The sequence below is a fragment of the Budorcas taxicolor genome, chromosome 6 (genome assembly GCF_023091745.1).
Source record: "Budorcas taxicolor isolate Tak-1 chromosome 6, Takin1.1, whole genome shotgun sequence".
NCBI lineage: Eukaryota > Metazoa > Chordata > Mammalia > Artiodactyla > Bovidae > Budorcas > Budorcas taxicolor.
This window is the reverse complement of record NC_068915.1, coordinates 59,034,213-59,051,046: the sequence shown is the minus strand read 5'-3', so window position 1 is coordinate 59,051,046 and position 16,834 is coordinate 59,034,213. Positions and strand designations below refer to the sequence as shown.

Sequence of the window (16,834 nt, the reverse complement as noted above, 5' to 3'; positions counted from 1 at the left end):
ATCTAAATACATCCCTAGTGAGATGTGGTAGAAAAACAGGATTCAGAGTCAAAGGATGAATTTGAGTTCTATTAGTTAGGAAAGAAATTCCTCACTCAGGTCATTACTATGATAGAACACAATCACCTCACCAGAGTGAAGTAAGTTGAATAAAAGGAATAAGTGGACAGTGCATGTGATGTAGCAAATTTTATAAAATCAGAGTTAATATTTTATTATTAGGTTATATTTCCCCATCTTGGACAAAATCATGGTCTTGGTTTCATAGAAGTCCTAAACAAGTAATCAATGTAGAACTATGCTGTAGGTATAAAACAGTTGTTATCTATATGAAGGGTCTACACTGAGATTCTTAAGCCTTTCTAATTATTCCAATGATGTTTTTGCTAAACAGACATAACCTCAAGTCTATACTGTTTCATCACAGTATGTCATTTTCCAGAAATGAAAGGTGACAATGATATACAGAGGCTCAAAAGACTTTCTTAAAGTTTTTAATGTATTATTTAAATTAATGATAAACTCTTACAAAGACATTTTATGATTATATCATAACAAGCAATTGTTTACTGGGACAAAGAAGATATCCTAAAAGACGAATGAATTATTATAGTTAAATATGCATAGCTTATTGACATTTTTCTTAAAACAAAAAAAATTAGGATATATGCACTGAATTCTAGGCATTATACCATCACTGCTGTTAACAACTGGAGTGAAACTTCCAAAACTATCATGATCTTGAATGTCTCGTTAAATGTTACAGGGCTTTTGTTTTTCTTTTAGCCACTAGATTTTTCAGGAAAAATTCACCTATTTAGGAAAAATAAAAATATATTAGTATCAATTTAAGATTTCAGAATAATTATACTTCCATGTTTCCCTTTAAAGACAACTCCTGTATTTATTGGTGTTTCCTTCTTCTCAATTCTCAATGGCAATAATTCTCTAACCCCACAGATCCCCCACATCTTTGGCTCTTTCCTCAACCATAATGATCATTATCCTTAAAAGACGTTCTCTATCACCACAATATCTACCATTTTTCTTTCAAGTAACTCCACATATAAAGGGTGACCCTATCGTATCTAAGGTGCATTTATTCTACTTTATGTACATTTATTCTACTTTATGTGCAGTATCTACTCCTCAGCACTGATAAAGTATTGCTGTTGGTTGGCACAGTTATTTCAGAGAGCAATTCAGCTACATTATTAGCCTAGATTCAATATTTATAAAACAGAGACCTTGCTGCAGTTGAGCAAATTCATTTGATGGAATTTCTTTAGCTTATTCCCCTCTAGGGAAGCAAGAGCTCTTCACTTATAATGGGCTTGCATTCTCTCCGCACTCCTTAAGATGTGCCTGTGCACTAAATTAGCTACTTGGAGGAGGGCATTTCACTTTTCAGGTCTTAAGGTACCGCTTAGTCTCTGGCTGTTACACCACGGCTCAGTGCTTAACGCCAGAGCTCAGTACTCCAGGCCCAACAGTATGCGGAGTCTTAATGTTGTTGTTTAGTCACTTAGTTGTGTCTGATTCTTTTGTGACCCCATGGACTGTAGCCCACCAGATTCCTCTGTCCATGGGATTTCCTAGGCAAGAATACTGGAGTGGGCTGCCATTTCCTTCTCCAGGGGATCTTCTGAGTAGAATGCAATGACTGTGATGTGTACATAATCACCAAGAATCCCAAGGCTCATAACCTAGCCAAGTAATGGAGAGAATAATCCCTGCTGTCCCAGGCTTTATCTAAATCTGATAAGAACAGAACCATATTATCATGTCCTAATCCATCTGAATCTAAGGCTTTGTTCTTTTACTGGTAATTTTAAAGGAATTTAAAAGTTTATAATTCACTTACTTGTAAAAGTGAGAAATTTGCCTTACCAAAAAACAAAACAAAACAAAAAACCAACAAAAACTCCTTTCAAATGATATTATTCTACTTTAACCACCCTGGAAGCTGCTGTTGGTCCTATCCTTTATGTATATTTTTAGCTCGCCAGCAGCACTGCTTGAAGAAGAATAATTTATAATTATTTCCAAAGTTCCCAGTCTGTCAATCAGCATCTGATCAAATTCTTGGGTTTTATAACCAAGATAAGCTGTTGCTAGTTCATCAAAAAAGTCTTCAATTTCTTTATAGAACACACTAAATATTACACCTAAACATTAATTTTTACAATCAGAATTTATGCCTAATTTAAACATATCTAGGATTAGACTTCAACATATAACAGTCATTAAACAGATCATTAATGTATAACACAGTTTGGATATATCAAAAAAATAACTAGCTGTTTATTCTTGTAATGGCCATTACCACATGACTTTCTCTCTTAAAAAGGCTTTTATTTTCATAAGTCAGCTCAAGCTATTTATCAAAATAAGAGCTGAAATTACAAAGGTTAAAAATCATATTGCAGCTAGTAAAATTACACTAAAATTATGGACTAAACAGAAGCATGAACTTACCTGCTTTGTATGAAGAACGCACCAGGGGGCCACTTGCAGTATAGTGAAATCCAAGTTCATTTCCTACTTTTTCCCAGTATTTGAACTTTTCAGGAGTAACGTATTCTTCAACCTAGATTTAAAGAATTCTAGATTCTAGAATTTTCCAAAATCATTTTAGTTCTATATGTAAATCTACTTGTTGGCTACTTGGTCAGAACATAATGGTAGTGAATTACAGTGAAGGGGAAACATCAATTTTGTATTACACTAGCTATTCCAATGAGGTCGCTAAGAGTCAGACACGACTGAGCGACTTCACTTTCACTTTTCACTTTTCACTTTCATGCATTGGAGAAGGAAATGGCAACCCACTCCAGTATTCTTGCCTGGATAATCCCAGGGACAGGGGAGCCTGGTGGGCTGCCGTCTATGGGGTTGCACAGAGTCGGAAATGACTGAAGCGACTTAGCAGCAGCAGCTATTCCAAAAGAGAAAGGATCAGTCATGCCTGTAAGATCGATCCCTAAGGATAAGACTGTGTTACTGATCTTGTATCTTCTGCTCAGCACTGTGTCTGGCACATGGAAAAGTGCCAGAAAGTTTTACTCAAGAAAAGTTTTCTGGATGAATGAATAAATGTCTGATATAGAAATAGGGAGACTGGCTTTTCTTTCTTACTTCACCTCTGGCTCTCATATAATTCTAAAACAAATCACAAGACTGGCAGGAGTGATATGAATGTACTTCCCAACTTAAAAGCTTTTTTTTCCTATAGGTCACTTTCATAAGACAATATTGAGGGCAGCAAATAAGTGGCAGCATAGCCACTTTATGCGGATAATAAAATGGAACGGGAACTCAGAAATATACATGGACCATTACACTGAAAAGCAGCTTCTGAATTTTACCTATAGAAAATAAAGATTTAATTCAAACTGCCAAGAAACATTTGGCAACCTATGGTAGTTGTACCTTAAGGTGGCGCTTTGTTGGCTGCATATATTGTCCTAAAGTCAAACAGTCCACATCTGCCTCACGAAGAGCTATAGGAAGAAAAGCACACATTATATGAGCAGATTTTTTTTACAGTGCTATCTGTATGCATTGCTGTAAAGAGTAGCTTTTAATTATTATTTGAATTTATTACTCTTTGAACCAATAGATAACTGCAAGTTAGCCAAGGGCCCTCAGGTAAAATAAAAGCTTTTATATTTTAAAATTTAAGAAGCTCAAGAATTGCAAAGCAAACAGATTTAATAGACTAAAAGTCAAAAGCACACCATGTTATGTAACAATGCTGTAAGTAAGCACTTTCTCAAAGGCCTGGATTCACCTTAGTCATCTTTGAGCTGTCAGTGGTTGACAGAGCTCCTGGTACCTGGCTAGCACTCAAAAATTGTCTTGACTGGACAAGAAAAGCAGACAAAATCATGTTTTTAGTTGATGAAAGGGTAAGGAATAAAATGGAATGCAAATTCCATATTCTAAGCATCCTGTACATCATTCCATAAAGTTTTAAGAAAACATTCTTCCTTTCCTTTCTATGCTGCTGTTTATAACCACATCCTAAATTTTTGTTCTCACTAGCACTTTCACTGAGACTATGGAGAAAGCATACCAGGTCTTCCAAAGTGGGATTCCTGCTATCACTCAAGTTAAATGGAAAAGAGTTTTCATTTTTCAATTTCTTTACCTTTCATCGTGGCATATACTTGGTCATCATTCTCACCTAAACCCAACATAATAGATGTTTTAGAAATAACATCAGGTCGAACCTCCTTGGCATGTTTTAGTACGCGTAGAGACTGGTCAAAATTGGCCCGGGGATCACGAACTTTCCTTGAAAACAGCAGAGCTGTTGTCAGCAAGAATAACCACAAACTCAACTAAGTACATAATTATGCAAGCAAGCTGAAACACCAGGAAGGTACATTCTGGACATCACACCGCATCATATGGGTCAATGGCAGCATTTGTGCACAAATGTCTAACTGTTACTTTGGGAAAGAAAATGAGGCTTCACTAGGCCCCCAGTTCTGTTGACTTTTCAGGCCTTTCAAGCCTGGGGCAGGGAAAATGAGAACAGAAGTCATGAATGAAGTAATTCAGTTTATGAATTACTTATTGAGAAACCAGGATTCTTCAGCCGGAGAATGAGTGGTTATAAGGGTAACTGAGAGAAGGGGGAAACATGGAAGAAAATTTCGATACTGAACAAAGCAAAAACTGTTTAACCTGAACCATTTCAGAGGACTGAAACTTCTATGTTCATTTCTTTTCTAAAGACTAAGCTGCCCTCTGCTGGTAACTACACAGCATTGACATTTCTTAGGTTAAAAAAAAAAAAGCACTATTCTGGAATTTTCACTGGAAAGGATAATGTTTTTTAAATGAAAACAGAGAAACTGGCACCCACTGGTGGTGGGATCATAAGATATGACAAGGCTGGAACAGGCTGTGTGCTTGACTTCAACAGGGGACAAACCACCAAGTTTTAAATGGATAAAGGCCCAAAGGACACAGTTGCTGATGTTAAATTGCATTGATTTGAACTCTAATGTACCTTTATTCTGTGTAACTGATCTGTTGTTATGGTTGCTATTTTTAGTCAGAGACCAGTTCACACAGGAGGAGAGGGAACAAATTTATGAAATTAAAAGTAACCACAATACTGATAATAAGGAAAATACTTTTTGAAAGTATTTATCCACTGAATTTAAATTATGCTCCCTAATACAGTTATGATTTGGTAGAAATGCTGGTTGTTGTTTATCATACTTCTATGACACAGAATAACATGTAGAACCTAATAAAATCACTACCAAATGCTTTACTAAAATAATGAAAATGAATGTATAATCTTGCCTGAAATTTTTTATTTTTCTGAAATACGAATAGTTATTGATACAGAATAACAATCTATAATTATTCTTAACTACTAAAATTACTAGGAAGAGTAAGAAAGCACAGTACCTACTTTTTTAAAAGAGATTTAAAATACATCTGAATGATACCATTTTTTTTCAGGATCATTTACTGTATATATTATTGTCAAATGCATTGTTATATGTCCTTTTTTAGAACTACAATCAATTGCTCTTTTGTAATATGTTTCTTTTTGAAAATTGTTCTTTGGGAAAAAAACCCAGCTCATCAGCACTTGCAATACTTTACCAAAAAAAGGAAAGAAAAAAAGATGCTAGTTATGTTTGTATGCGTATACCAAAACATATACACACATGCATAAATATGTAAGTATATAGACACTGAGATGTAAGTAACTGATATTACCAGGTAGAAATATGGATGATGTCTATACTCTTTTTGTTGTCTATATTTTCTAATATTTCTGTACTAGACATATATATATTTTTAAAAAAACACAGTTTTGTTTAAAGAGAGTTCACTTTATAAAATTACAATCTTCTCCCCTGAAAAAAAGTATAGCAGATTTGACCCTCCAAACTTCCCAACATTACTCCATACATGAAATCACCTCTGTAATTCTGGAACTGTTTCTACATTATGTGCGTATACATCTAATCCTGACAGGGCAACTTTCTCTATTGCTTTAAGATCTCCTCGGAAATCAGGGGTGAGACATTCCACAAGAATTTTTGGATTCCTATAGTGAAAAAGAGATAGGTATCACACTGAGGAAAAGAACTGACGAAACTTGCTCAAAATAGAAATCATCAGTATGCATTCAGCATCAGTTTCAGCACAGTAAGCTTCAGAATCTTGCCAAGAACAGCACCAACAGACAAATGCTTATATATGAACTGTTAAATGAAAACAGTGACAACCTAGAACATCAGATAATATGTACACTGTGGTTAAAACACATCTGCTTGCAAATAATGATCAGAATAAATTTGGGGATGACATAAACTTTTAAACTTTATTAAAAGGTGTTTGAAGAAATTAAAATATTAAGTATTAAATAAAAAATAACATATTTTTATGAAAGTAAATTGGGATACCTCTTATGTGAATATAAAGTGATTGCCTTAATTTTGATTTCTTTTAAAATTCATGAATAATGCCCTCCTCCCTTCCTCTTGGTAAAATATTTCACAAGTGTTCTGGGCTTTAAAACCTGTCTTCTGAGTTGCTGAGTCATGAGCTTTGCTTAAATGAAATACAAGCTAAACATTAATCTATTTATACTATGCATTCAAGCATTAAAGTATGAACTAGGTAATAGAGCTGTTCCCTTTGATAAGCAGTAGAAATGACTGAGAAACTAATAAACTTTTTCACAAACCAAATTGCAACTTTTTTTTTTGGAGTTGTTTTATGAGAGAACAGATGTAGAAAGCACCACATCGTACCCTGTCTTGGATTCAAGAGATGTTGAAAGAACACATCCTATAGCTCACTGTTTAATTGCAAGGAGGGACCCACTGGTAGTTTGTGAAATCAATTTTATGGGTGGAACAGCAAACTTTTTTTAAATGAACTATTAAAAAAACAAATAGAAAATATTGGCGGAATCAGGGCAAAAACATTTACTGAGTGTGCTAGGTGCCAGACTAGTTCTGAGCTATAGGAAATAAGCATAAACTCCTTTTTAAAGGCTTTTAAAATAAAATTTACATATTAATAAAATGTGAGTTATGGGTAAAATCCCCAGGGCATGTCAATATCAATAAAATTTATATTATGATTACATATTTTAACAATGTGGGCGTTTATCTCATCCTAACTTCTCCTAGATGATGATTTATTCAATTCAGTCCTGGGAAGACTTTAATTTCCAGCAGATTATAAAACGAGTTTTTATAACCCCCTGCAAAAAGTTAGTAACCACTGCTTTAAGTTAACCTTAAAAAAACCTTAAATAAACTGAATTTAATATGGGTCAACAAAAGTCCCTAAATTGCACAAGCAAATGCAAAAACAAGTACCTTTCCTTTAAGTAAGATACAGTCTTTGCAAAGTGCTCAGCTCCTCCATCAGGCATATCTGGAATCAAGAGAATCCACTGCTTAAGATGACATCACAGCTTAATAAGTCAATTTAAGAAGAGGTAATGATGTCTCACTAACCATCTCGATCCACAGACGTCAGGACAACATAATCCAGACCCCACTCTGCAATTGCCTTTGCAGTATTGTAGGGCTCACTGGCATCCAGTGGAGGTGGATTTCTTGCAGTCTTAACAGAACAAAATCTACAACCTCTTGTACATGTGTCACCCATCAACTAGAATAGAGATGTTACAGTTTAAATCAAATAAACAAATGACTTTGAAAAATATACTCGTAAGGGAATAAAACTGCAAGGAATGAACAAATTTTGACCCTGTTTATATGAAATTTGAAACATTCAAAGCTAAACAATATAGTTAAGGAATACAAATATATATGGTAAAACAAGAAAGAAAAGGAAACAATAAACTCAGAATAAGGAATAGTGTTAAGGGAAAAAGAAAGGGGATGGGATCAAGAAGGGATGAAAAACTAATGTTCTGTTCTCAAACTGGAGGTATCAGGGTATCTGCGTATTGGTAGTCTTTATAACTTACACATAGGTTATAAAAATTCTTTTATATCTACTTAATTTTAACAAAAATGATGTTAAAAGAAACAAAATATTCAATTAACCTATCAATATGCAGATCTCTGTGGAAGTTAAACAGAAGGCATAGCTCCCTCTTGTTAAACAGATGAAACAGAAAAACACATAAAAAGTTAGTAACGGGATTCCCTGCTGTTTCTCCAGGACACTGCTTCTGCTGCCATGGGTCACTACCATGCTCTACCCCTCGCCAAGCACAGCCACTACGGATGTTTTGGAGCCACTGGAGTTTCAAAGCCCTATGCTAGGGGTTTTGATTTGAGGCAGAAAGCAATTCTTCCCCTTTATGTTTAACTCATTCAGAAGGAACTCACTGCAGTGGTAATTAGGCCCATCATCTCACAGAATGTTACTGAAACAATGAAACCTCCCAGGAGACACTAGGCAGCAACAGTGATCATGGAGAGCAGGCAAGGGATAAAACCAGAGATTTCCATCAGGGAGTATTCAGAATAACTTCTTCCTTCAAGAATTGACGTTGGGGCCTTCCCTGGTGGCCCAGTGGCTAAGACTCCACACTGCTGATGCAGGGGGCCTGGGTTTGATACCTGGTCGGGGAACAGGATCCCACATGCCACAACTAAAGATACCACGTGTGGCAACCAAGACTCAGTGCAGCCAAATAAATTAAAAAAAAAAAAAAAGAATTGACGTTGCATAGAAGGAAAGTTATGACCAACCTAGATAGCATATTCAAAAGCAGAGACATTACTTTGCCAACTAAGGTCCGTCTAGTCAAGGCTATGGTTTTTCCAGTGGTCATGTATGGATGTGAAAGTTGGACGGTGAAGAAAGCTGAGCGCCGAAGAATTGATGCTTTTGAACTGTGGTGTTGGAGAAGACTCTTGAGAGTCCCTTGGACTGCAAGGAGATCCAACCAGTCTATTCTGAAGGAGATCAGCCCTGGGATTTCTCTGGAAGGAATGATGCTAAAGCTGAAACTCCAGTACTCTGGCCACCTCATGCGAAGAGTTGACTCATTGGAGAAGACTTTGATGCTGGGAGGGATTGGGGGCAGAAGGGGACGACAGAGGATGAGATGCCTGGATGGCATCACTGACTCGATGGACGTTGAGTCTGAGTGAACTCCGGGAGTTGGTGATGGATAGGGAGGCCTGGTGTGCTGCGATTCATGGGGTCGCAAAGGGTCGGACACGATTGAGCAACTGATCTGAACTGAACTGAACTTAGAAAAGCTCTCTGAGCCAAAGCAATCTTGAGAAAGAAGACTAGAACTGGAGGAATCAACCTGCCTGACTTCAGGCTCTACTACAAAGCCACAGTCATCAAGACAGTATGGTACTGGCACAAAGACAGAAATATAGATCAATGGAACAAAACAGAAAGCCCAGAGATAAATCCACACACCTATGGACACCTTATCTTCGACAAAGGAGGCAAGAATATACAATGGATTAAAGACAATCTCTTTAACAAGTGGTGCTGGGAAAACTGGTCAACCACTTGTAAAAGAATGAAATTAGAACACTTTCTAACACCATACACAAAAATAAACTCAAAATGGATTAAAGATCTAAACATAAGACCAGAAACTATAAAACTCCTAGGGGAGAACATAGGCAAAACACTCTCCGACATAAATCACAGCAGGATCCTCTATGACCCACCTCCCAGAATTCTGGAAATAAAAGCAAAAATAAACAAATGGGATTTAACTAAAATTAAAAAGTTTCTGCACAACAAAGGAAACTATAAGCAAGGTGAAAAGACAGCCTTCGGAATGGGAGAAAATAATAGCAAATGAAGCAACTGACAAACAACTCATCTCAAAAGTATACAAGCAACTCATGCAGCTCAATTCCAGAAAAATAAACGACCCAATCAAAAAATGGGCCAAAGAACTAAATAGACATTTCTCCCAAGAAGACATACAGATGGCTAACAAACACATGAAAAGATGCTCAACATCATCCATTATTAGAGAAATGCAAATCAAGATCACAATGAGGTACCATTTCACACCAGTCAGAATGGCTGCGATCCAAAAGTCTACAAGCAATAAATGCTGGAGAGGGTGTGGAGAAAAGGGAACCCTCTTACACTGTTGGTGGGAATGCAAACTAGTACAGCCACTATGGAGAACAGTGTAGAGATTCCTTAAAAAACTACAAAAAGAACTGCCTTATGACCCAGCAATCCCACTAATGGGTATACACACCGAGGAAACCAGAATTGAAAGAGACACGTGTACCCCAGTGTTCATCGCAGCATTGTTTATAATAGCCAGGACATGGAAGCAACCTAGATGTCCATCAGCAGACGAATGGGTAAGAAAGCTGTGATACATAAACACAATGGAGTACAAAGAATACATTTGAATCAGTTCTAATGAGGTGGATGAAACTGGAGCCTATTATACAGAGTGAAGTAAGCCAGAAAGAAAAACACCAATACAGTATACTAACACATATATATGGAATTTAGAAAGATGGTAACGATAGCCCTGTATGCGAGACAGCAAAAGAGACACAGATGTATAGAACAGTCTTTTGGACTCTGTGGGAGAGGGAAAGGGTGGGATGATTTGGGAGAATGGCATTGAAACATGTATAATATCATGTAAGAAATGAATTGCCAGTCTAGGTTCAATGCAGGATACAGGATGCTTGGGGCTGGTGCACTGGGATGACCCAGAGAGACGGTGTGGGGAAGGAGGTGGGAGTGGGGTTCAGGACTGGGAACTCATGTACACCCGTGGCAGATCCATGCTGATGTATGGCAAAACCAATACAGTATTGTAAATTAAAATAAAGTAAAAAGAAAAAAAAAAAAAAGCAGCTACTTAAAAAGAAAAAAAAAAGCTCTCTGGCTGGCTCTGTATTATTCTAGAAGGAGCTCTATCTCACATGAATTTCCAGATTCTCATGTAAATAGCCTCTTGCTGGTATAACTCATTTATCAGACATTCCCCAGACAAGCATAACTTTAAGTTAGACATAATTTAGATTTAACCCAATATTTCAATCTCTTTGTATGAATAAATATGGTAGACTGCATTGTGAATTCCATTTCTTACTCCATCATATTAAGATTGTACGTTTTACCCACTGCCATGTTACTTGCAGGGCCCACCTTCTGAGGGAGGAACTTAGACCTCTATTCCCATTGATCTGGCTTGGTCATGTGACTTATTTTAGCCAACAGAATGACAGATGACATGACCAAGCATAAGCCTCAAGTGAGCATGGATGCTTGGCTTGCCCTCTTGTGCTCCTTCCATCCTCTGTGATAAGAATATCCTTGGTGAGCAGCTGGTCCAAGAATAAAGCTCTGCAGAGGAGGCCTGAGTCCAACCTACTTCCTGGAGTCCAGTTTAGCACCCTCAAGATCAGAGGATCATGGGCTAACTGAAAGGCCCATGAGAGGGAAATATAAATTAATAGAAGAGGTAGTTCAAGGTAGCATGTAATTAATTATTATATTCTATCAGGTAGATGGAAGAATCAATAACAGACTTATTCAGAGAAAGGTGAGATTGTAACAAGCTAGATTATTCCGTCAAGTTTCACCCCCACCACAAACTCATATGTAACAAAAAATATCATATTTTTTTGAGACTCAAAATGAACATTTGTAGGAAAAAGACATAAAACATTTCCTTTCAGTTTCTAGACTAAAACTCTGGAATTTGAGGGTGGCCTTACCATGATTGTGGCTGTGGCGGTAGCATGTTCTCCACCTCCCCAACACTCTCCAATATTGGGACATCGAGCTTCCTCACACACCTATGAGTAAAAGAGAACTGAATACAATCAGGTTGAAAATATTTACCAACTGAGAAATTAGTCATCAGGCATTTTATACTATCCATTCTTTATATAGTATGTTAAGAAATTCACTATTTGGAAATGCTGTTAAACTGCCAAACTACACAGATATTAGGATTCTATTTTTAAATTAAAAACTATGAATGTATATGTTTTATATGTACAAATAAAAAAGTCTACAAGGGTACATGTTGAATACTTAAAGTGGTATAACAAACATTTGAGATTTCATATAGTATGTTTCACATTTAATATATCCTTTCCAACAAGCATGTACTTAATTTGTAATACAAGACAAACAAAAACTCTCATTCCCTGAATGGCAGAAAAAAATTTTTTGGTTTGTACTATTAAATAAGTGGCTAAGAAATACAATTACTTTTTGCTTCTTTTGCAGGGAAAATAACTTTTAAAACTATTTCCATTACTGAGAGTAACGTGAAAACGTCTTTACTTTCGTTGCTATTTTCAATATGTATTTTATTAATTTTCAAGTTATATATGCATAGAAAAATTATGTCTTCTGGTAAAGAGGGATACTTAACCCTTAACAGTAAGTAACAAAACTTACTGTGTGAAGATTTAAATTCCGCAAAGTGTTTTTCAGCTTATTGTAATTCTTCCCCATAGGAATCTCTGTCTTTAGCCATGGAGGTAGTCTTAACCTGCAGAAAGCCAAAATAACTATATGCTAACAAATATGTTCCCAAATAAGCACACCGCTTTGAAGTTACTTTGATCTATTAAGATGACCAACTGGGAATTTTCCCCCTGTAATCCTGGAATGATTCTTTTAATTTCTGCCACAGGAGATAACAGAATCAAAGTTCAGTTCAGTTCAGTTCAGTTCAGTCGTTCAGTCGTGTCCGACTCTTCGCGACCCCATGAATCGCAGCACGCCAGGACTCCCTGTCCATCACCAACTCCTGGAGTTCACTCAGACTCGTGTCCATCAAGTCAGTGATGCCATCCAGCCGTCTCATCCTCTGTCGTCCCCTTCTCCTCCTGACCCCAATCCCTCCCAGCATCAGAGTCTTTTCCAATGAGTCAACTCTTCGCATGAGGTGGCCAAAGTACTGGAGTTCCAGCTTTAGCATCATTCCTTCCAGAGAAATCCCAGGGCTGATCTCCTTCAGAATGGACTGGTTGGATCTCCTTGCAGTCCAAGGGACTCTCAAGAGTCTTCTCCAACACCACAGTTCAAAAGCATCAATTCTTCGGCACTCAGCCTTCTTCACAGTCCAACTCTCACATCCATATATGACCACTGGAAAAACCATAGCCTTGACTAGATGGACCTTAGTTGGCAAAGTAATGTCTCTGCTTTTGAATATGCTATCTAGGTTGGTCATAACTTTTCTTCCAAGGAATAAGCGTCTTTTAATTTCATGGCTGCAGTCACCATCTGCAGTGATTTTGGAGCCCCAAAAAATAAAGTCTGACACTGTTTCCACTGCTTCCCCATCTATTTCCCATGAAGTGATGGGACCGGATGCCATGATCTTCGTTTTCTGAATGTTGAGCTTTAAGCCAACTTTTTCACTCTCCTCTTTTACTTTCATCAAGAGGCTTTTTAGTTCCTCTTCACTTTCTGCCATAAGGGTGGTGTCATCTGCATATCTGAGTTTATTGATATTTCTCCCAGCAGTCTTGATTCCAGCTTGTGCTTCTTCCAGTCCAGCGTTTCTCATGAAGTTAAATAAGCAAGGTGACAATATACAGCCTTGACGTACTCCTTTTCCTATTTGGAACCAGTCTGTTGTTCCATGTCCAGTTCTGACTGTTGCTTCCTGGCCTGCATACAGATTTTTCAAGAGGCAGGTCAGGTGGTCTGGTATTCCCATCTCTTTCAGATTTTTCCACAGTTTATTGTGTTCCACACAGTCAAAGGCTTTGGCATAGTCAATAAAGCAGAAATAGATGTTCTTCTGGAACTCTCTTGCTTTTTCCATGATCCAGCGGATGTTGGCAATTTGATCTCTGGTTCCTCTGCCTTTCCTAAAACCAGCTTGAACATCAGGAAGTTCACGGTTCACGTATTACTGAAGCCTGGCTTGGAGAATTTTGAGCATTACTTTACTAGCATGTGAGATGAGTACAATTGTGCGGTAGTTTGAGCATTCTTTGGCATTGCCTTTCTTTGGGATTGGAATGAAAACTGACCTTTTCCAGTCCTGTGGCCACTGCTGAGTTTTCCAAATTTGTTGGCATATTGAGTGCAGCACTTTCACAGCATCATCTTTCAGGATTTGAAATAGCTCAACTGGAATTCCATCACCTCCACTAGCTTTGTTCGTAGTGATGCTTTCTAAGGCCCACTTGACTTCACATTCCAAGATGTCTGGCTCTAGATGAGTGATCACACCACTGTGATTATCCGGGTTTTGAAGATCTTTTTTATACAGTTTTTCTGTGTATTCTTACCATCTCGTCTTAATATCTGCTGCTTCTGTTAGGTCCATACCATTTCTGTCCTTTATCGAGCTCATCTTTGCATGAAATGTTCCCTTGGTATCAACTTAGATTTGCTCAAACCACTTTAGAAAACACTCATAACTGTGTCTATCAGGGCACTTTGCTCATGTCTTTGTTTTGCAAAGGCACAGAGTAATACCATCTTTAAAAAAAAAAAAAGGAGCTTTTGAAACATCTCATTCCCTAATGAATAATACTGACAAAAAGTTCTGTATTTGTTCAGATTAAGAAGAGACCCCACAGGTGAACTTTCTGTTCTTTGATTTTGATAGATGTTAAATGGAAAAAAAATGTAAAATTTGGAGTAAAGGCTACATATCCTCAGGTTTCCCTTGTCTTCCACCCACTTGTAGTCTAGAAGTTGCTGGGTAAAGTATCTCCCCAAACAATTTGTGCTCTGCACCAAATTCTCTTACAATTCTTTTAAACTAAGGCATGCTATCCGTGCTAGGAGAAACAAGTTAGATCATCAGCACCCAGTAACAATGAAAACCTTATCAAAGAGTAACAGACTAATATCAAGGTGATAATCTTTGCTCTCTGAAGACACTTGTTACTGGATCGACAAAGGGAGATGGTGGTATAGGATGGATAAGTCCTAGCAAGGCCCTCAGAGGACAGACAGAAAAGAAAATTTCACCTATTTGCCTATTCTATGTTAGTTATTAGTTCTTTCTAATGATTTTTAGCTAAATTTAACAAGCTGATTAAAAATGTATTTCAGGGTTTGGTTATATCTGAAAATGACACACTATGAAGAAATGGGATGTTAAAATTACCCCAAATTTTCAATTACCTTTCTCCTTTCTGGCGTTTTAAATTTCCTTTATATTCATCCCAGGTACTCTTGTCAGCCAGATCACCAGATATAAATTCTTGAAGGTCTGGTCCGCTCTGTAAAAATTCCTTTTTTTCATCTGGCAGGGTACTTACTTCTCTGACAGGGCTGCATAAATATCTTCCAAATACCTAAACAAAGGGTTCATTATGACATTTATTTAGTTTGCTGTTTAGTCACTAAGTCATGTCTGACTCTTTTGCAACCCCATGGACTATATAGTCCACCAGGCTCCTCTGTCCATGGGATTTCCCAGGCAAAAATTTATTTAGAAGAGTTAGTAATAACTTAGTTTTAACCTATTTAAATAGCTAAAAGGAAGAGTAAGCCAGAGAACTGATTCAGAAATGATGTTAAACTACTTACAAGCTCTGTGTTGAATAAGGCTAAGGAGGACCCAAAGGGAACAAAACAAACCTAAAGAAGAATAGGAATTAACTATTTATGTCTAGATTTATTATTTTTTTATTATAGTTTTTTATTTTTTTAATTTTAAAATCTTTAATTCTTACATGTGTTCCCAAACATGGACCCCCCTCCCACCTCCCTCCCCATAACATCTCTGTGGGTCATCCCCATGCACCAGCCCCAAGCATGCTGTATCCTGCGTCAGACATAGACTGGCGATTCAATTCTTACATGATAGTATACATGATAGAATGCCATTCTCCCAAATCATCCCACCCTCTCCCTCTCCCTCTGAGTCCAAAAGTCCGTTGATTTAAAATAGATTTGGAAACTTCTGGAACTGGCTAACAAAACATGCCACACTTTATCCGTATCAGGACTAAAAGTCAGTCATTCAAGTTTAAACTGCAATAGGAGAAGATGCTACAGATTTGAATTTTCTATTCCTGACGAGTCAAGGACGTTTAAATAAAATCTGAAGTAAATTATCTCTGCCTTGGGCTTTGGATAAACACATGTGTTAAAACTTAGAAGTTTAAGGTTTAACCCAGCTGATTTCAGAGAACTTGAAGTAGGGAAACCAAACTTACTATTCCAATTTTCTACGTTATATTCTGTGTTTGATCAAGGAAGTCACTCAATATATATTTGTTGACCAAAAGAAGCCGTCAGCTTATGGATTTGAACACACACATGGACAAGACAGCCAAAACACTATAAAACTCAAAGTTAAAAAAAAAGTGTGCCTATAGATGCTGCACAATTGCTACTGTTCTCGCCCAGGTCTCCCGCTCAAGCTTACAACACAGATTTGGGTTCTAATTGCCCAAACCGGTGTCTAGTACAAATCACTGACATGCAAGAAAAAAAAAGACACCTCTCAGCGTCAGCCAGAGATACCTACAAACAAATCACTACCAGAGACTTAACTTCCTTGGGGTGTCTGAAGAATTAGACGAGATACCACACGAAAAATGTTTAGAAGAAAACCTGGCTAGAAGCAAACATTCAGTAAATGCTGGCATTATTGGGCGCTCTAAAGGGATGGGAGCCCTCTACCCTACGCCCGCACCCTGCTCCCCCAGCCGCTCACCCGGGGGCCCACGGTGCGGACCGCGCCCCCGCAGCGTAGAGACATCTCGCTCTTTCTTTCCTAACAAGGACGAATAATCAGTAATTCCCGGGAAAAGAGAAAAGGATAAACCGTCGCCAGATTTACGACAAGATGAACCACCCTGACCCGGTGGAACTCGCTCAGCTCCGCGATTGGCTGCTTTAGTCT

At 37.6% G+C, this 16,834-nt stretch overlaps 1 protein-coding gene across 1 annotated transcript; it reads right to left on the bottom strand.

Moving 5' to 3' along the window:
- Positions 1-578: 578 nt before the first annotated feature.
- On the bottom strand, positions 579-16,787 carry LIAS (lipoic acid synthetase). The gene is made up of 11 exons (XM_052641675.1): positions 16,646-16,787; positions 15,103-15,275; positions 12,403-12,496; positions 11,709-11,789; positions 7,512-7,668; positions 7,371-7,428; positions 5,957-6,085; positions 4,154-4,299; positions 3,433-3,503; positions 2,479-2,590; positions 579-813 (listed from the first exon to the last, which is right to left on the bottom strand). Exons 1-11 carry the CDS (start codon positions 16,688-16,690, stop codon positions 761-763), a joined length of 1,119 nt encoding a protein of 372 aa, XP_052497635.1. The 5' UTR covers positions 16,691-16,787; the 3' UTR covers positions 579-760.
- Between the last annotated feature and the right edge of the window lie 47 nt (positions 16,788-16,834).

What these genes read in the sequence shown, in the direction of transcription:
- LIAS (XM_052641675.1), bottom strand. Translation starts at nt 16,690, where the DNA reads ATGTCTCTACGCTGCGGGGGCGCGGTCCGCACCGTGGGCCCCCGG. An exon ending in AAACGCCAGAAAGGAGAAAG is followed by an intron (nt 12,497 to 15,102) that starts GTAATTGAAAAT and finishes GGCTTTCTGCAG; the next exon opens with GTTAAGACTACCTCCATGGC. An exon ending in GACGTCTGTGGATCGAGATG is followed by an intron (nt 7,429 to 7,511) that starts GTTAGTGAGACA and finishes TCTTGATTCCAG; the next exon opens with ATATGCCTGATGGAGGAGCT.